The 20087-nt window shown below is 51.4% G+C and overlaps 1 protein-coding gene across 1 annotated transcript; it reads left to right on the forward strand.

Annotated features, from left to right (window-relative positions):
* Positions 1-651: 651 nt before the first annotated feature.
* Positions 652-18274, forward strand: LOC123351587 (synaptophysin-like protein 1). Its single transcript, XM_044991036.1, has 6 exons — positions 652-703; positions 1179-1250; positions 7711-7829; positions 9123-9327; positions 13247-13435; positions 17773-18274. The coding sequence occupies exons 1-6, from the start codon at positions 686-688 to the stop codon at positions 17896-17898; spliced, it is 729 nt and encodes a 242-aa protein (XP_044846971.1). The 5' UTR covers positions 652-685; the 3' UTR covers positions 17899-18274.
* The last annotated feature ends 1813 nt before the right edge of the window (positions 18275-20087 follow it).

The following is a 20087-nucleotide window of genomic DNA, read 5'->3' on the forward strand; positions in this document are numbered from 1 at the left end:
CGATGGGCTCAGGCTCTCTGCAAACTCAGGCAGCATCGCCGGGTTGGTCACACCCAGGGCAGCTCCCCGCTTAGGCCTGCGTAGCGGCTTTGTCTCCCCTCTACCCCCAGATATGCCCCCCGTGCAGGGGGATCTCAGCCCAGCCGCCCTGCCCCGCCCGCTGGGATGCAGTGGGAATTGTCTGTACTATTGTTCCTGGCTCGGGATTGCGCCCAGAGGGGCGGCCGGATGCAATCCCCGCGGTGGGGCCAGCGCAGGCGGCGGGCGGTGAACGGGCTGCGGAGCTGTGAGGGGTGGAACTGGGGTGTGACGGGAGCAGCTGAACCCCCCCCAAGATCTCCCCTGGCCTTGGCCATAACACCTAGCGGGGGGGGGGGAATCAGGGGCAGGCAGGGGGTGCCAGGCAGGCTGGGCAGGGCCGGGGGGGTCAGACACGGGTCCCCCTGGAGCCGGGGGGGGCAGAGCTCCTGGGGGGGGTGAGCAGGACACCGCGATGGCGGGGGGCGGCTGCCCCACTGCAGTGGGACCCTCCCAGGGCACCGCACCCAGCAGCCGGGGGCTCCGGCCCTGCAAGGGGGGGTATGCAAATGAGCTCATTAGATCAGCCACAGGCCGGGGCGGTGGGGGCCTGACGTGGAGGGGTGGGCGGGGTTTGGTGAGGTCAGCGCGCGCGTGTATCCGGGGAATGGAGCGCGTGAGCCAGGTAGGCGCTGCCCCCCCTCCCCCACTGCAAACTCCCCTCCTCCCCCCCCGGGGAACCCCCCCCCGCAGGAACCCGCCTGCCCCCACCCATTGCAAACTCCCGCCAGGGAACCCGCCTGCCCCCCTCCCTTTGCAACCTCTCCCCCCCGACCCCACCCATTGCAAACTCCCGCCAGGGGCCCCCCCGGAACCCGCCTGCCCCCACCCATTGCAACACTCCCCCCGACCCCACCCATTGCAAATTCCCGCCAGGGAACCCGCCCCCCAGGAACCCGCCTGCCCCTTCCCTTTGCAACCTCTCCCCCCCGCTCCCACCCATTGCAAGCTCCCGCCAGGGGCCCCCCCGGAACCCGCCTGCCCCCTCCCATTGCAACCTCTCCCCCCCCCGCCCTCTCCTTCCCCAACACCCCCCCCAGTCCCTCCGATTGCAAACTTCCGCCCTCCCCCCCCTCCTGACGCCTCTGACCTCTCCCCAGAAAATGTCTGGCCTCCAGTTCAACCTGGGCCCCCTGAAGGAGCCGCTGGGGTTCATCAAAGTCCTGGAGTGGGTGAGTGTGGGCGGGGTGCAGGGAGGGGGGACAGTGGGCTGGGTGCTGGGAGGGGCAGGGTGTGTGGGGAGGGCATGGGGAGGGGTGGGGGTGCCAGTGGTTGGGGGAAGGGCTGGCGGTGAGGGGGCCTGGCAGGGGGGGTGGAGCTGGGGGCCTGGCAGGGGGGCTGGGGGGGCTGGGTGGAGCAGTTGGGGTACACGGGTGGGGTACAAAGCAGGATGGGACAAGGGAATGGGGCTGGGGGGTCTGGGGGTGGTGGGGAGAAGTGGGAGAAACTGCTGCTGCTGCTCTGGACTGGTCCCACCCCCAACCCCCCCGCCCAGTACCCCGGCGCCCCCTGACTCCAGGGGGGTCTGGCCTGTCGATACCAGCGGGGATCGGGCCCCAGGGCTAATGGCTCGTGAGGGCGTTTCCTGACCTGGCCAGTGAGAGATCTTGCTATGAACTGATTTCTGGTGCATCCTGGATTTGGGGTATAACCCCCCCCCCGCGTAGCCCATAGCACATCGCTATGAGATGAGATCAGGACCCTGTTGTGCCAGGCGCAGCCTAGACATACAGCCAGAGACAGTTCCTGCCCCAAAGAGTTTCCAATGTGAATAGAGAGAGTGGGAGGGGAAACTGAGGCACAGTGAGAAAAAAGGAGTGGCAGAGCAAGGGATAGAACCCAGGAGTTCTGTCTCCCAGCCCCTTTCCCCCACTCTAACTACTAGACCCCACTCCCCTCCCAGAGCTGGGGAAAGAATCCAAGAGCCCAGGCTCCCAGCCCCCCATCCCCACCCACTAGCCCATATCTGGACCCATAGGTGATCTGTCTGAGCACCCACAGGTAGTTCAGCTGATTTTCCCCCATGCACTAGCACTGATGTGGCATTTACACAAGCGCGGGCCGTGCGCAGACCTGATGTCGGGGATGGACTTTCTTCCCTGATCTGGACAGAGAACCCAGGCATCCTGCCACCCACTCCAACTCCTTGTCTGCTGGGCCATGCCAGCCTATCCTGGTGCACTTTCACCAGTGCCGCCCTGGGAGGGGACTGCAGAGAGGAGGCCCTGATGTTGTAGGGGAAATCGCGTCCGTTTGTGGGTTTCCAGTGGTTTGGTAATATTGGTGGTTAGTGAAACAGAGCTCTCCGAGGGGATGGCCAGGGGCTTGATGGGGAGGGCAGCGCCAGGGCTGGTGGCAGGGAGCTGGGCCCTTCCACCACTGCGGTCATTCGCCTGGCAGCCCGGATAAGGAGGTCTAGCTCGACCCACAGATAAGGGCTGGGAGCCAGGACCCCTGGGTTCTATCCTGGGCTCTGGGAGAGGAGTGGAGTCTAATGGTTGGAGCAGGTGTGGCTGGGAGCTAGGACTCCTGGGTTATATTCCCAGCCCTTGAGAGTGTGTGGAGAGGGCCGTTATTCAATCTTCCCTCCTCAGTTTGCCTAATCCTGAGTGTTTTAAAAACAACAACCACCCCAAAATGCCTTGGGGGAGGTTGCGCGATAGTGAACAAATTCGACTGATTTGCCTGCTGGCCTCCGAGCCTTTTCCTGGGCCCCCAGTTGTTCTTCCTCATCCCATGAGGGTGAGAATTGAAACCCGTTCTCCTGGCGACCCACGATGGCTCCCAGCGCTGGGGATTGAGTGAGAACTGCAGACGATGGGAGACTAGATGCGACCGTGCCAGCCTCAGGGCTGCCATGATCAACTAATTGTAACATTGCGCCCTGGGCCCGACCTACTAAACAGAAGCTGGCAAACCCCAGACCAAGCTGGTAGGTTCCCCAGGCCGAGATCAAATCCCAGTTGTGCTAGGTGCTGTACGGACCTGGAACAGAAAGACACTTGTCCCCCCAGAGCCTGTGTCTACCCTGAACCTGCATGACTACACTGCGGTTTTATAGCCCTAATCTCGAATCACCCGATGCCAGCCCCCCCTGGGTGTTTTATCTATACTCCCACATCTGCCAGCACTGGGATTTAAAGCGTCACTTCTGCAGTAGTTTTCGTTGCTGTTTCTCCGGGGTTATTTTCTGCCCTCGTGCTGTCAGAGGGAAAGTTGGCTTTAGTTTCGCTTTCTTTCTCCTTCAGCGTTGGGAAAACGGCTGTCGCTGAACAGCCAGGGGGAACGGGAAGACATTTTCCCCTGTATGGTGTTGAAAAGTTGAACCGAAGGCAGGCTCCTGTCACCGCTTGGCAGCACCCTTTAAAAGGACCTTGGAGATGGGGGAAAAAGCCAGGGCTCGCTGAGCAGCGCCGGCTGTGTCCAATCCAAAGTCAGCCCCGGCAAAATCCCAAGGTTGGGGTACAAAATCACGAGATTTAAAAACAAACACCAACGCTTGTGTTTTGTAGTTGGGGAGGCTGAGTCTTTGCCACCCGGTTCTGACCCAGAGCGGCCACGTTCTCCAGATTAGCTCCCCAAAGCTGGAAGCCAGAGTTTCAAGGCGAAAGCTGGGGTTGTGTCCTGACTCTGGGAGCTGGAGATTTACGAAAAGTCCCCCGGGAGCAAGAGGTTTGCGAGAATGTAGCTGGAGTCGGCAGAGTTGTCATTTTTGCTGATTGAAAAACATAAGCAGCCCCCTCTCCCCTTCCCCCAATCTGTGCAGCGCCCAGCCTGATGGGCGCCCTGATCTCGGTCATAGGGATCCGTGCAGTCCCTGGAGGCACGCTTCAACGAAGGGCAGGGCGATGGTGCCACCCGGCTGAGTGAAGCTGCTATATGGAAAGCAGCAGCCGTGCTGGCAGAAGGCAACACCCCACATTGCTAGCTCCAGCCGGCTGGAAACAAGAGCTAGCAACACCCAGTAACCACTGTGCCCTTTCTGCTTTACACCCGTGCCTCAGTTTCCCCAGCTGCAAAGTAAGGTTATGAGCTGTTCTGCGGTTGTGGTGCTAGGTGCTGTACAAACACACAGAAGGGAGACCCGTCCCTGTCCTGGGGGGATTTTGACAATTAGACAAAAGCCAGATCGGTACCTAGATTGATACCTCACCCGGCTATTTGGTGCTAGCTGCTGAGGGTCCGGCGTGCCGGCATCTCTGGGCACAGTTCAAAACCATGCCCAACAGGAAGTCTACGCCATGTCCCGCACCCTCCCCACCCCGCTCCATCTCTGAGCCACTCTGCTGGACATAAACTGCAACCCAGGTATTTATAGCCTCTAACGTGATCCAGAAGGAAAAGACATTCAATCTTTTCCCATGGCAGAATCTGGTCAACCCCCACCCCCCTGGAAAATTTGGGGGTTACAGGAAAGGGAATTTTTTGCATGCAGGTTGTTTGCAATCCTCAAAAACATTTAATATCACCCCCCACACCCCCAAGTTTTACTGTTTTCATCCCAATTTGTATTAATCAGAATATCTGCAAATTTTCTGTTTGGGCCCAGTTTTTATTCTTTGGAAAATCTGCCGTTTTGACCGTTTTCATCCCCTTCTTTTTCCCACTGGAAGATTTGCAAATTTGGCCGTCTCATCCCAATCCCCGGAGCAGGGCGTTGGCCGTGAGCGCGTCTCCGTTAGCCTGCGGCCGGGGCGGATGCGACGTTGCGTTTCCTCTCTTTGCCGCGTGGGGCAGGACCGGTGGCCCGGTGGGGATGCGATCTGGGTTTGCGGCGCCGACGCAGGCAGCCGGCTTCTTGTGGCTGCTTCCTCGATGCTGCTCGGGGCGTGGCGGGGCTGGTCTGTCTGGGAGGAGTGGGGGGAGAGATTGTGGGTCCGCTGGGCTCCACCCCCCACCTCCCCAGCCCTAACGAGATGAGAATCCACTAGCCTTTACCTCATTCTGAGCCCCCTGTTATGCCCGCCTGCCGTGCCCAGCACTGCCCCTCTCCCTTCCGGCCTGGACCAGCCCTCCTAAAGGAGGGTGCAAAGAGGTCCCTGATCTCCGTCATATGGGGTGCGGGGAGAGGGGGGATATGCAGCGCCTGGCACGACAGGGGCTCTGATCTTGGTCAGGGGTGGGGTGGAGGCAGGAAATCTGTGCGTCACCTGGTATGACGGGATGCCCGATCTTGGATGGAGGGCTGGAAATCTGTGAGGCACCCAGTGTGACGTTATCCCTCATCTCAGTCGAGAGGGTGTGTGTCTGTGTGGCACCCAGCGGGAAGAGGGCCCCCCATCCCAGTCTGGATCGCTGTGGCACTGGGGACGACCTAGCTGCTGGCATCGAAATAATAACTCTCGCTTAAAGCCTCCAGCCAGGTCTCAGATCGCTGAGCCTTGCAGTGAATTCCACAGAACGGGCACGTCTCTCTGTAGTCATTGCACTCGGCTACCCTGGCCCCCAGCCAGCCCCAGCGTCGATGGGGTCCTGGCTGGCTTAGTCCCCCCCTCCCTGGGCACCGTCAGTGAATGATGCCAGCAGATCCAGTTCTGCAAGATTTCTTAAGGAGGAATCACACAGAGCGGGACAATGTCCGAAACTCCCCTGTGCTCACGCAGGCCAGATTTGGAATCTGCCGCTTCTCTAGTTGCTAAACTTGGCTGTGACCTTCAAGGCCTGAAGCCAGATCCTCTGGCTTTTTGTCCCTGCTGCGGAGCAGAAACCCTAAGCTGACAATTCGTTCACATGTCTTGTGTTACTCTGTTACTACGGGGTGTCTGCCAGCTGTACAGGCAGGGGGTTGGAATGGTCAAAAATGGTTTTCCTGGGGAAAGTTTGCAAATTTTACCTAGTTTTTTTTTTTAAAATCTTCAAAATTTCACGGGAGAACCTGGCTGTTTTTTCAGCTCCCCCCCCCCATGGTTCCGTTGTGGAGCACGGCTTGTCGTTAAACGTCCAAATTTTGTTAAAAATCCAACTAAATAAACACGGAGGGGTTTAATTTTCAAAAAACGGTGTTATTGAAAATGTTCCCGAGATGTTTTTCGAAGACTCCGACCCCAATTCAACTCAAACTGGAATTAACAAACAAATCTCATTTCCCCAATCCTCAAACGTTTTGTTATCTGAAAAAATGAAAAGTTAAACCTCAGAGTGAAAATTTTTAGCTAAATCAATAACTTTTTAGAAAAAAATGTTTTCCTGAGAGCAGTTTTTGGCACAAAAATGTGGTTTTGAAAAGTAAAACTCAATTTTTAAAAACACAACCAGAGCATTTTTAGTGCAAACGGAAGCCTTCACCACAAACTGCAAATTTTAACATCTGTGGGTTTTTTAATTAACGATGTTTACTGAGAATGGATTTCAGTTCAAAATTTTGATTTTAGAAAACTTGAACTCGACTTTTAAACCAAACCCTAATGTTTTTACTGGAAAAAAATTTTTTGTAGCCTCCAGCTGACCATTTTTGTGACACACTTTTATGGGGGAAGTTATCAATGTTTTTCTGATCTGTGATCAAAATAACTTTCCCTTTTCCACAGCAGTGAGAGTAATGACCCACTGGAGCACGTCGCCAGGGGTCGTGGTGGCGTTCCCGTCGCTGACAATTTTTAAATCAAGATTAGAGGTTTTTCTAAAAGCTCTGCTCTAGGAATTACCGTGGGGCAGCTCTCTGACCTGTGTTACACAGGACCTCAGACAAGATGATCACAATGGCCCCTTTGGAATCTGTGAATCATTAAAATTTCCTTCTTAGTAGAAATGTCCATGGAGAGGGAAAATGTGTTGATGAAAATATTCTAATCCGCGTAAGTCCCTTGGGAAACAAGGGAGACAGAAGTGGAATTCAAGCTGTGTGTAACTTCATACACTTGTTTGTGTTTAGCTTGTGAATGGGCACAGGGATTGAGCAATAGCTCAGGACATTAGCAGCTGTTAAAGAGGAGGGGCGCTGTCCCAGCTGTGGTCTGCTGAGTGACCTGCAAGTCATGGTGACATTCTGTGCCTCAGTTTCCCCATTGGTGATAACGTTGCGCACGTTCCTTGCCACAACCATTTGAGATCTGTGCATGGAGAGCACATGAAGGCGAGGGATTATTCCCAGACTCTGGCAAGGTCTGCGGAAGCCGGGAGGGGTGTTGGAGACAAACCACCTCTCTCAGTTAGCTGTGCCAACAGAAAGTGGTGTGGTCCTTGGCCCAGAGAGTCAATGGGACCAGAGTCAGTTTACCCTAGCTCATGATCTGGCCTCTTCTGCTTTCAGTTTTCATTAGAACCGTTTTTAATGGGCCAGGTGGCAGCAGAAAATTGACCCTGTTACGATCAGAATCGTGCTGAGAGAGTGGCGCATGCCAACCCAGCTGCTGTTCTGCTGGGCGAATGCCAGCGGCATGTGCTGGGATCAGCTGATGCGAACCGTGTGCGCTGCTGGCGTTCCTTAATGGGATCCTTCTGACACTGGCCGGAGTGCATGTGCTGAGCTTGAAATGGAGTCAGGGCCAGCTCAATCACCAGATAGGGGCTGGACGCTGGAATCCCTGGGGGCGGTTCTCAGGCCTGGGCTCTGCAGGAGGGCAGGTTGGATGGGCATGAATTCTGGCCTTGAAATCTACGACTTTAATGCTGTCTCTCTCTCTGTATCTCTAGATTTTTGCCATCTTTGCTTTCGCCACCTGTGGAGGGTACAGTGGCCATACCTCCATTAAAGTCAGCTGTTCAGACACTAAAAATGAGACCCTTGAGGCGGCTTTTGGCTATCCGTTCCGGTGAGTGTAGCCGTGGGCGGACAATCGGCTGAATCTCTGCTTGTGGTGGGATGCGGTGGCCAGCGGGGCTAACGCGATCCCGAGAGGCGGAGCAGAGAGGAGGCTGTACCTGCAACCGCTGCTGCAATCCCATGTCCGGTCCTGGTGGCTGCAGTACCAGGAGGGCGGCATTCACAGGAATTAATTCAGGGACATTCTCTGGCTAGTGTGACGCAGGAGGGCAGGCTGGATGATCACAGTGGGCCCTTCTGACCTTAGAATCAGTGAATCATTCCCACATGACCCGTACTTCCTTCTCCTCTCCTATGCATTCTCCCAGCCCCTGGGAACGAAACACCCTGGGACTGGTTTAAACATCACGGGTTGTTTTTAAACAAGCAACCAACATCGGGCTGGGTCTGTTCCCCTCCGGTTTTTTAGCTTCTAGGGGGCTTGTTTCCCATTTCCCCCCTGGCCCCAACTCTGAAGATGAGAAAAGTCATTTTAACAGAGATTCTCCCAGAAATGCCGTGACTCCAGGAGCTGGAGATGGAAGGAACACCCCCAAGTATCATGAGGTGCACAGTGTCCGGTTGGATCTAAAGGGTGGTGGGGGTGAAGTCTCGGTACGGCACTGGGGAGACAATGACTTGAAACTGCACCCAGCTCTGGGAGGCCGCCTGTCAAACAGGACATCGGGAAATCAGGGAGGGGTCAGAGAAGAGCGACGGGAACAATCTGAGGGCTAGAAAACCTGCCTGAGAGCAAGACATTAAAGGAGCTCAATCTAGTGAGTTTCTCCCAGAGAAGATTCAGAGGGGACTTGAACCCGGTCAGTCAGTGCCTCCCTGGGGAGGAGACTTTGGGGAGCAGCGGGCTCTTTAATCCAGCTGACAAAGGCAGAGCGAGAGCCGATGGCTGGGGGATGAAGCCAGACTGGAAATAAGGAGGCAAATTCTTAACAAGGAGAATTGACCCTTGGAACAACTGCCCCAGGGATGGGGCCGATTCTAAATCCCTTGGAGTCTTTCCATCAAGGTGTGACATCTCTTTAAAAGCTCCCCTATCAGATGTGGACTTAAAATCTATGAAAGGGCAGAATTAAGGGGATGCATGCAAGGGGGTGGAGTTAAGGGCACTCAACTCCCAGGTCTGGACTAGAAGCAGGGATCCCTGGAGGAGTTTCTACGCCCTGGGCTATGCAGGAGGGCAGAGCAGGTGGGTAAATATGAATCTTTCGCCCCAGAGGTCCAGCACTTCGTCTCGCTGGCGCCAAAGTGAAATGCTTCAAGCTGCATTTGTCTCACCTGGCAGGCTGAACACTGTGTTGTTCAAAGACCTGGATTCAAAGAAATGTAACGGCACATGGACCCCAACCCATCTCATGGGCGACTTCTCCTCCTCGGCCCAGTTCTTCGTCACCTTTGCTGTCTTTGTCTTCCTCTACTGCATGGCGGCGCTGGTGCTGTACGTGGGATATCTGCACCTTTACCGTGGCGCTGGCAAGCTACCCATGATTGTAAGTGACATGTAACGTTTTGCTCTTAATGGGGGCTGGGAGGGAAATTGCGGGCAGTGGAGGAATTTCCTGTGGAGAATTTAGAAAATTCAAATCTTTATTTGTTTTTGTGGTGGGAAAAATTGACATTTCACTGAAATATTTTGACCGAAACCTGGAATATTTGGATTCAAAATGGCATTGCAGTGCCTCATGGGAGCTGTAGTCCTGAGTGCCTCGGGTTCCCATTCGCCCCTATGGGGTAGGCTCTTTGGCTGGACTACATCTCCCATGATGCACCACTTCCACCTCTTGCTGAGCTACTGTGGTGCATTATGGGAGTTGTAGTCCTGGGTGCTTCATGTTCAGTTCTCTGTGGGCCAGCGTGCACTACTTCTCATGGTCAAGAAAGGGGTTGTGTCATGGGTGTCCGTGGCTGCAATGCCTCATGAGAGTAGTTGTCCTGGGTGCCCTGTGCTCTCATTCTTCTCTATGATCCAGGCTCTCTGGCTGACCTACAACTCCCATGATGTACCATGTCCCAAAGGGGGAAGAGTGGCACATTGTAGGAGATGTAGTCCAGGCAAGAGAGGAGAATAAAAATGGAGGCACTGAACTACAACTCCCATCATGCACCATAGTGGATCAGCAAGAAAGTGGTGCATCATGGGAAATGTCCAACCAGAAAGCCGAGCCCATAGAGAAAAATTGGCGCACAAGGTATTCAGAACTACAGTTGCCATGATGTACCATTCTGTCATTTTGAATCGAAACATTTCAGTTTTTGGACAAACAATTTTCACTGAAAAGTTGAAGTTCTCCGTGGGAAGCAGACGTATGTCACAAATAATATTTTGGTCGAAACAACAATTTTCTGTCAAAAAGCAGCTGTGACAAAGAATTTTCAGTGAGCTCTTTTCTTAAGCCAGGAGTGTCCTGTACCCGAGATCTCCAAGCACTCCACAGACAGAGTCCTGCTCAGAATCTTGGTGTTGCCAGGTTTTTTGGGACCACAAAAAGATTAACAAACTTTTTTTTATTGGCCAGTGTGCAAACTTTCACGGGAAAACCTTTGATCAAAATTTTCTTGCTGTTCAGCTACATTTTTTGCATTTTAGGTTGTTTTTTTTTTAAAAACCATTTTTGAAGAGGAAACCAAACAGGCTAGTTGCAATGAAAAGGGTTTTGTGCAATATGCATCTCAGTTTTCTGAGGTCGAGTTACAAAACAGGAACATTTTTTTGCTTCGTTGGAACAAAATCTGCCTTTGGTTTTTCCCTTTTGCCCTGGCCTTTTAAAACATTCTGCTCGACGGGTTTTGTTTTCTGATGACATTTTTCCGCCATTTTTGTTTTCCCAAAACACCAAGCTTCCGTCAAGGGGCCGTAGCTCCACTGGAGTCAATGGGGCCAGATCCCAGCTGGGGTCAATCGTCCCTCGCTCCATTTAGTCCAGTGGATCTGTGGCTATTCACACCGGCGAAGGCTCTGCCCAGCTGTACTTGCGGTGATCTGTGTAATTTCCGGCTCACCCACTGGCTGGATCCCAGCTCTAATTAAGAGGCCGTGAGACCCAATCTTTGGCGCAATGCCCTGGCTCCGTGCCGGCGTGCGAACCAAAGCCCCTGGCTCTGGAAGGCAGAGGGGTCGCGAGCGGGAGAGGATTATTGTAACTTGATAAACCGTTGCCCTTTTTCTCTTCTCTCCCTGCTGCGCCGGCTCCCCAGAGGGCTGGGAAATGCGGTAAGTGCTCAGGTGTCTCCTGCCGGTCACATATTGGCGCTGACCTGCCCGTCGGATACATTATTCAGGAGTAATTGGCAAACCCCAGCTTCCAAGCGTGGGGGGAGGGAGTTATGGGGGGAGGAGGGCGGAGGGAAAATCCAAATTGCATCAGAGCTCTGGGGATTTGTGCCCAGAATGGGTGGGTGTGCGGGTGAGATCTATGGGGCACTGCCCCCCCCAGCCCCCGTATTCTCTAATGCAGCTAAAGTTGCAGCAAAATCAGGGTTTGCCAGGAACAGATTCCCTGAGCAGAGAGATCCAGCTGGAAGGCAGGAGACCTGGGTTCAAGAGCCTTGGACAGGGCTTGGGTGAGTCCGTGCCTCAGTTTCCCCATCTGTAACATGGGGATAGTGATCATTCCATTGTCTGTTTACGTTATAAGTTCTTTGGAGTAGAGACTCTGTCTCGCTGTGTGCCTGTGCAGCACCTGGCACAACGGGGCCCTGATCTCAGCTGGGTGCTACCAGGATAACACTAACGGGTTTTGCTCACCACTGTGGTGCTTTCTGGTGGTTGCTCCAGATTTAGCTCTGTCCATCAGCAGGGTGCCCTCCCCTTGTGGTGTCTCACTCACCGTCGCTGCTTCTCCACCGTCTCCGCTGTCTGTGGGGACCCACGTCGCTCCCAGAATATGGTGTCCTCTTCCAGGCACGGCCCTCTGGCTCTGCCCCAACTCCGTTGTCCCTCCTTTTCTGGGGGAACCGGCAGGCCTTGGTCCGGCCTGTCACCGCAGTGGCCAACTGCAGCCCCTCGCTCAGTGGCAAACTGCTGTCCTTTGGGTGGCCACTTCCTTCAGCAGCCAGCGTGGCAAAGGGGAGCTCTGGACCCTGACCCAGGGACCTTATAGCTGGCAGCCGCTCACTGCCTCTCCTTCCCCTCTGCCGCTAGCTGCTTTCCCTGGGCCACCTTCCCAGCACCTATTCGGCCCCTGTATCACAGCCACAGTCTGGGAACGAGCCAGGCTGGAGCTCCGCTTGTTCCCCGACCCTGCCCAGCACTGTTCTGTGTCTGCAGCCAGTCCTTCTCCCTCAAGCTCCAGGGAGAGACTGACTCCTCTCTGCCCTGCAGCCCTTCTTATAGGGCCCAGCCTGGCCCTGATTGGCTGCTTCTAAGCCTTCCTCTGATTGGCTGGGTTCTGTGCAGCTGCTCCAAGGGCTGCTATTAACCCTTTGCTAGCCAGTGAGGGGCAGCTGCCCCATCACAAACACCTGAAGAATAGTACTGCAGAGAAGAGAAGTGATGACATTAATCCCTGAATTTTTGTGAGTGGATGAAGCGTTCGCAATGGGTGGCATTTTTGGCCAGGCCTAGAACGTTGTTTAGTGGCTTGGTTGCCGGGGGAATTCAGCGCCTTGTGCCATCCTTCGGGATTTCAGAGAACGCCAAGTACCCATCAAAACCAGGCTCGCCGCCTGGCATCTCCAATTGGGCACCCGCAATCCAGAGTCTCTCTTGAAAGCACCTGGGAGGCACGTGCCAGGCATGTCACAGCCCCCCGCCCCTCCCATGACTGAGACTGGGGGCCCCGAAGCGGGCTGCCCAGTGCCCACATCTCAGCTGAGCGGCCCCGAGGTGGAATCGACACTTATGTGAGTTGAGTGGCGCGTGGGGCTGTGCGAGGGCGTGGCCTCGTGTGTCCGTCACCTGGAGTAATAACACTCCAGTCATTAAAGCCAGTGGGGCTAGACCCAGAGCTGGGGTCAATGACTCCAGTGGAGCTACGGCCCAATGGGGCCAGATCCAAGCTGGGGCCAGATCCAAGCTGGGGTCAATGGGCCGTAGCTCCATTGGAGTCAATGGGACCAGATCCCAGCTGGGGTCAATGGGCCGTAGCTCCATTGGAGTCAATGGGGCCAGGTCCCAGCTGGGGTCAATGGGCCGTAGCTCCATTGGAGTCAATGGGGCCAGGTCCCAGCTGGGGTCAATGGGCTGTAGCTTCATTGGAGTCAATGGGGCCAGGTCCCAGCTGGGGTCAATGGGCCGTAGCTCCATTGGAGTCAATGGGACAGGTCCCAGCTGGGGTCAATGGGCCGTAGCTCCATTGGAGGGTTGGCCTCAGCGTGTCCATTGTAGGTGCCTGGGAATCTGTCCCCTCCGGTGTGTATTTCTCTCCTGGTGGCCTTGGGCTAGTAACTCCCCATCTCCCTCTCCTGCAGGACTTTGTGATCACCATGGTGGTCACACTTCTCTGGCTGATCAGCACTTCGGCTTGGGCCAAAGCCCTGACTGACATCAAAATATCCACTGGGCCTGAGATGGTGTCGGAAATACACTTCTGCCTTACGCCCCCAAATTCCTGCCTGTTCGGTGCAGTGAGCAGCATGGGCTCCCTCAACGTGTCCGTGGTACGTATGGCCAGCGCCCTCCCCTCCCCTGTGCCACTGAGACGCGAGGTGGATCTCCCTTGAAACTCGGGGGCGTGTGCTTGGCTCTGAGCCCGTGGTCGGAGATCTTGTCTACATGGGGACGCGAAGAGAAGTGAATCCGAATTAAGAGTTTAAATTAGGGCTGTCAAAAAAATTTAAAAAATTAATCGCAGTTTTAATCGCATATTTTAGTATTGTTTAACAACCATTTATTTACATATTTTTGGATGTTTTCTACATTTTCAAATATATTGATTTCAATTACAACACAATACAAAGTGTACAGTGCTCACTATATTATTTTTGATTACAAATATTTGCACTGTAAAAAGATAAACAAAAGAAATAGTATTTTTCAGTTCACCTTTGTCGTGAAAGTGCAACTTACAAATGTAGAATTTTTTTTTACATAACTGTTTTATTTTTGAGTGCAATGTAACTTTAGTGCCTACAAGTCCACTCAGTTCTACTTCTTGTTCAGCCAATTGCAAAGACAAAAAAGTTTCTTTAAATTTATGGGAGATAATGTTGCTCACTTCTCACTTTCAGGTGACACTGTAAATAAGAACAGGCGTTCGCATGGCACTGTTGTAGCCGGCATGGCAAGGTATTTACGTGCCAGATGTGCTAAAGGTTCATATCTCCCTTCATGCTTCAACCACTGTTCCAGGGGACATGCGTCCATGCTGATAATGGGTTCTGCTCGATAACAGTCCAAAGCAGTGCAGACCGACACATTTTCATTTTTATTATCTGAGTTAGATGCCACCAGTAGAAGTGGCACCTTAAAGACTAACAAATTTATTTAAGCATGAGCTTTCGTGAGCTACAGCTCACTTCTTCGGATGCATAGAATGGAACACACAGACGGGATATTTATACATACAGAGAACATGAAAAGGTGGAAGTATGCATACCAACAGGCAGAGTCTAATCAATTGAGATGAGCTATCGTTAGCAGGAGGAAAAAAACTTTTTGAAGTGATAATTAAGATGGCCCATAGAAGGTGTGAGGAGATCTTAACATAGGGAAATAGATTCAATTGGTGTAATGACACAATTGAATCTATTTCCCTATGTTAAGTTCTCCTCACACTTTCTATGGGCCATCTTAATTATCACTTCAAAAAGTTTTTTTCCTCCTGCTAACGATAGCTCATCTCAATTGATTAGACTCTGCCTGTTGGTATGCATACTTCCACCTTTTCATGTTCTCTGTATGTATAAATATCCCCTGTCTGTGTTTTCCATTCTATGCATCCGAAGAAGTGAGCTGTAGCTCACGAAAGCTCATGCTTAAATAAATTTGTTAGTCTTTAAGGTGCCACAAGTACTCCTGGTTTTTTTGCGGATACAGACTAACACGGCTGCTACTCTGAAACCAGTAGAAGGTTGATTTTCTTTTTTGGTGATTCAGGTTCTGTAGTTTTGACATCACCGCATTGCTCTTTTAAGACTTCTGACGCCATGTTCTGTACCTCATCCCTCTCAGATTTTGGAAGGCATTTCAGATTCTTAAACCTTGGGTCGAGTGCTGTAGCTATCTTTTAAATCTCACCTTGGTACCTTCTTCGCGTTTTCTCAAATCTGCAATGAAAGTGTTCTTAAATCGAACAGCATGTGCTGGGTCGTCATCTGAGACTGCTATAGCATGAAATATATGGCAGAAAGCACTTAAAACCACAGAACAGGAGACATACAATTTCCCCCCCCAAGGAGTTCAGTCACAAATTAAATTAACGCATTTTTTTTAACAAGCATCATCAGCATGGAAACGTCCTCTGGAATGGTGGACGAAGCATGAAGGGACATATGAATGTTTAGTACGTCTGGCACATAAATACCTTGCAACGCCGCCACCAACAGTGCCATGCGAATGCCTGTTCTCACTTTCAGGTAACATTGTGAATAAGAAGCTGGCAGCATTATCACCTGTAAACATAAACAAACTTGTTTGTCTTAGGGATTGGCTGAACAAGAAGTAGGACTGAGTGGACATGTAGGCTCTAAAATTTTAGATCGTTTTGGTTTTGAGTGCAGTTATGAAGCAAAAAAAAATCTACATTTGTAAGTTGCACTTTTACTATAAAGAGATTTCACTACAGTACTTGTATGAGGTGAATTGAAAAATACTATTTATTTTATCTTTTTTACAGTGCAAATATTTGTAATAAAAATAATATAAAGTGAGCAGTGTACACTTGGTATTCTGTGGTGTATTTGAATCAGTGCATTTGAAAATGTAGAAAAACATCTAAAAATATTTATAGTAAATTTCAATTGTTATTGTTTGACAGTGCAATTAAAACTGCGATTAATTTTTTTAGTCAAGTTAATTTGCTTTGAGGTAATCGCTGAAGTTAAGTGCAATTTAATTGGCAGCTCTAGTTTGAAATGGATTGGTTCCCGTAGGGTGTTCGTCGGTTGGAGAGGGTTCAGAGCTGGAGAAGAGGAGTTATTGTACCTCTGGGTTTGGCACTGGTGCGACCGTTGCTGGAATCCTGTGTCTGGATCTGGTGCTCATCATTCGAGAGGGATGTTGATCAGTCGCAGAGGGGTCAGGAAAGAGCCATAAGAACGATTAAAGGATTGGAAAACCTCCCTTATAGTGATAGACTTAAGGAGCTCAATCTATTTCTCTTAACAAAGAGAAGGTTTCGGAGGTGACTTGTTCCCCGTCTTTTAAGTCCTTACATGGGAACAAATACTTGATCATGGGCTCTTCAGTCTGGCAGAGGAAGGTCTAACTATGTCCAATGGCTGGAAGTTGAAGCTAGACACAGACTGAAAATAAGGTGTAAATTTTTAAGTCACAGTAAGTCACCCTTGGACCAGTTTACTAGGGAACGTGGTGGAGTCTCCCTCACTGGCACTTTTAAAACGAAGGTTGGATGGTTTCCTAACTGATCTGCTCTCGTTCAAATGGAAATTAATTCAGGGACGTTCCCTGGCCTCTGTTAGACAGGAGGCCAGACTAGCTGATCACAGGGGTTTGTTCTGGCCTTAGAATCTATGAATTAGTGAGTCTGAGAACAGATTGTGGATTTCATGGAAACTCGGAACTGGTTAAAATATGGATGTTCTCATTCTGAATTAAAGTCCCTTTCATTCTTAATTCAGCGATTTAAAGTAAACTCAATCAGGGCCACTTTAATTCAGAATGAGAACATACACGATACGGTTTAACTAATCCACTCTAAATTCACACCTGTGAGGACTTGTCTACACTTGAAATTTAATTTGGATTAAGGCTGGGTGTCAATTTAAAGCCCTAATTATTCCTGATTAACTCCATGTGTGGATGCTGTTATTCTGGAGTATGAATGGCTTGTCCTGATTTGGCCGAATCCACACCGGTATCCACTCGGGAAACTATTCAGGAGTAGCAATGGGTGAAATTTTCCAGATGAAGCTTCTTTCGGCAGAAAAGGCAGATTTGGTTTCCAAAGAACATCTGTTCATTTTATTTAAAGAACCCCCAATAAAAAAAGTTTCTAAAGCAAAGTGGGTTTGACCAACACCATTTTTTTTTTACTTCAGTTCACCAATAATTTTGAAAAATGTTAATAGATTTTTCTCCTTTTTTTGAATTACTGGTGAACTGAAAAAAATCTCATCAGACACTGGTATTCTGGAGTAACTCTGTGTGTGGACAAGCCCTCAATTAATTCAGATTAACTTTCCTGAGTGTCCCTATGTAACCAAGCCCATAGACTGGCAGCATCTGAGGCAGAGACTGTTGTTTGTACAGCACCTGGCGCAAGGAGTCTTAGCCACGCCTGAGCGTCCCATATGCTACCATAGTACACCTAATAAATGATTTAATAAACGCTTGTTAAATGAAGGAGCTCGATCTATTTAGTTTCTCCCAGAGAATGTTCCGAGGGGATTTAATCCCGGTCTGTCAGCACCTCCGTGGGGAGGAGGTTTTGGGGAGCAGAGGGCTCTTTAATCCAGCCAACACAGGCAGAGTGAGAGCCGACAGCTGGGGAATGAAGCCAGACAGATCCAGACTGGAAAGAAGTGAATTTTAGTCACGGAGGGGAATTGACCCACCAGATCTGGGTTTGAAATCTACAAAGGGGGCAGAGTAAAGGGCACACATGTAAGGGGCGGAGTTAAGGTGCTGTAGCTCAACCATCCGATCTGGGCTGCAGGCAGGAATCCCTGGGGAAGGTTCTCCGGCCTGGGGCTATGCAGCCGGGCGGGCAGAAATGGTCCATGTAGAGCTGGAGGGGGCATCTCCCAGCCGAACCAGAAGCTGACCCTGGAAGCTAGATACTGCAGCTAACCCCATCCTCCTTTGGACCCCTTAGGTTATCGGCTTCCTGAACCTCATTCTGTGGGCAGGCAACGCTTGGTTCGTGTATAAGGAAACCCACTTGCACAGTCCCCCAGACGCTCCGGCCCCCGGCGGCGCTCCGGCTCCTGCGGGAATGTAAACGGCCCCGCTGGGACGCCCCAGTGCCACGCACGACCCCTCGGCCTCAGCCTGGCATCGGCGCGGCTCCTCTGTCCTAATTGTAGTCACCGTTTCAACCAGCAGGGGGCGGGTGGGAATGCAGATACAGCTCAGCTTTCAATTGCGAGCAGGTGCCTTTACGTTTTGAAGGCAGCGGTGCTCAGGCAGGGTGTGGCGGTGGTGGCTTGGTTTTGTTTTTGTTTGTTGTTGCTTTATTCTACTGAAATATTACCCTGGGTGTGGGCAAGGGAGAGGGGCAGCTTCTTCGCGAGAACTGCGGCCCGGCAAACTAGTGTCGTGGTTCTCAAACTTTTATACGCTGACCCCTTTCAGCGGTGAGTGCGACCCCCCCCCCCATAAATTCAAAACACTTTTGTATATATCTAACACCAGTATAAATGCTGGAGGCAAAGCGGAGTTTGGGGTGGAGGCTGACAGCTTGCAACCCCCCACGTAACAACCTCGTGACCCCCCTGAGGAGCCGTGACCCCCAGTTTGAGAACCCCTGGTCTGGGGTCCCAGCCCTCGGCTGGCGTGACCCAGCAGTGCTCCGCTGAACCGAATAGCGCCGTTGGCAGCAGATTGGCATGGAGCTATTGATCGCAGATAGGGCTGGTGTGTGCGGGCTGGTGCAGCACGTGACTGACAGCAGAGAGAGCAGACGGGCACAGAGCGCAATCTGGCCAGCTGTAATTAGCAGATCTGTGTTAATTGGGACAGATCTAGAGCGCGTGCATGTCAGTATCCCCGTGTTCATTGCAGCAGATTGCTGCTGATTTCTCTCAGCTGAGTGGCTGGCTCTGCATTTCAATAAGTGCCTTTTGTCTTTCACGTCCCTCTGATGGGGGAGGGTTTGTATCTGGGGCACGTGGTGGGGGAGCTGCATTTGAAATACACTATTCTCACTTTGTACATGACACACACAACTTGTCTTGGTTTGAAAACCCGCGTTAGCACCAGGCTTCCTCTGTCATCGGCCCGAACCGATTCTTCGTTGCAAAGACGAGCTTCGGCATCTCAGCGTTCGCTCCCCCAGGGCAGAGCCGGTCGGGAGTTTTTTCGACAAACCGTTTTTTTCCCCCACTGCAAAATGCAGACTCGTTGAAACGGAAACTTTTTCGGGTTGGGAGATTTGTCCAAACCAAGCCAGAGACGCCGCAATCTGGGTTTGGAGGAATCTCCTGAGGTGGAGAATGTATCGGAGGGCAGAAAGTTCAGAAATTGTCCACACCTTCAGCATGAAAAGGTTGGGGGGGGGTTGAGTCTACATTTTTGGTTTGAAATTTTAGTAAGAGTGGGCTTCAAAAGAACTGACCTCAAAACAACAACTTTTTAAAATCATGGAAATGAAATGATTTGACCCCAACTGAAATTTTCTCTGGATTTTTTCAACTTGCCAAAATTATCGAGATCTGGGTTTTTCATTCCAGATCAGGACAGGAAAATATCTTAATCTCAAAAATTCCCTCCTCGCTCTATGAATCTAAACAGAGCTTTGGAGAGCGCTATTGCGTTTTTATTTTTGGTTCAGTCACCCTTGTATATTTCTCCTCCCACTGTTAGCTTCTAGTGTCTCGCCCTGTGCTGGCTTTTAGCAGCTGCTCTCCCTGGAGTTTGAACGGCACACCTGGCTGATTTGAAAGGGCCCAGCGTGTGTCTGCTTGCAAGTAAAATCTCTTTTGTATTTATCTCTGTTTTATGCTCCGTGGCTGCTTCCAAGATGTACACCCCGTAGAGCACAAGCCTTCTCTGCATTTTTCTCAGCAGGCGACAAGAAATCCACCTCTGAAGTTAATTGCGTTTGAGTCTGATTGGTAGACAATGAAAAACTACAGAAGGGAGCTAAATTTGGCAGATCCTCAAGGGGTGTAGATTAAAATAACTCCACAGTGAGTGCCAGTTTAGACCTGTGGGAATCTCCCGTTAGCTTGGTGTCACATATTTGCAGAAATTTGTGGGCAGAGTTAAGGGGGCTATAGTTCGACCCCCCCAGCTCTGGGCTGGCCATTCTCCAGCCTCCACTATGCAGGAGGTCAGACTGGATGACCAGCTGAATTAAGAGGCGATTGGAAAATGTTCTGCTAAATGGTTTTTAGTTGGAAAATGTGGTTTGCCCGAAACGGATTTTTTTTTTTTTTTTGTGAAATTGAACTGATTTGGGACACAATA

This window comes from Mauremys mutica, chromosome 17 (genome assembly GCF_020497125.1).
Source record: "Mauremys mutica isolate MM-2020 ecotype Southern chromosome 17, ASM2049712v1, whole genome shotgun sequence".
Taxonomy (NCBI): Eukaryota; Metazoa; Chordata; order Testudines; family Geoemydidae; genus Mauremys; species Mauremys mutica.

Excerpts from the sequence above, each read along its gene's own strand:
- LOC123351587 (XM_044991036.1), top strand. Across the intron at positions 1,251-7,710 it reads TCATCAAAGTCCTGGAGTGG|ATTTTTGCCATCTTTGCTTT; the intron begins GTGAGTGTGGGC and ends CTGTATCTCTAG. Across the intron at positions 7,830-9,122 it reads GCTTTTGGCTATCCGTTCCG|GCTGAACACTGTGTTGTTCA; the intron begins GTGAGTGTAGCC and ends CTCACCTGGCAG.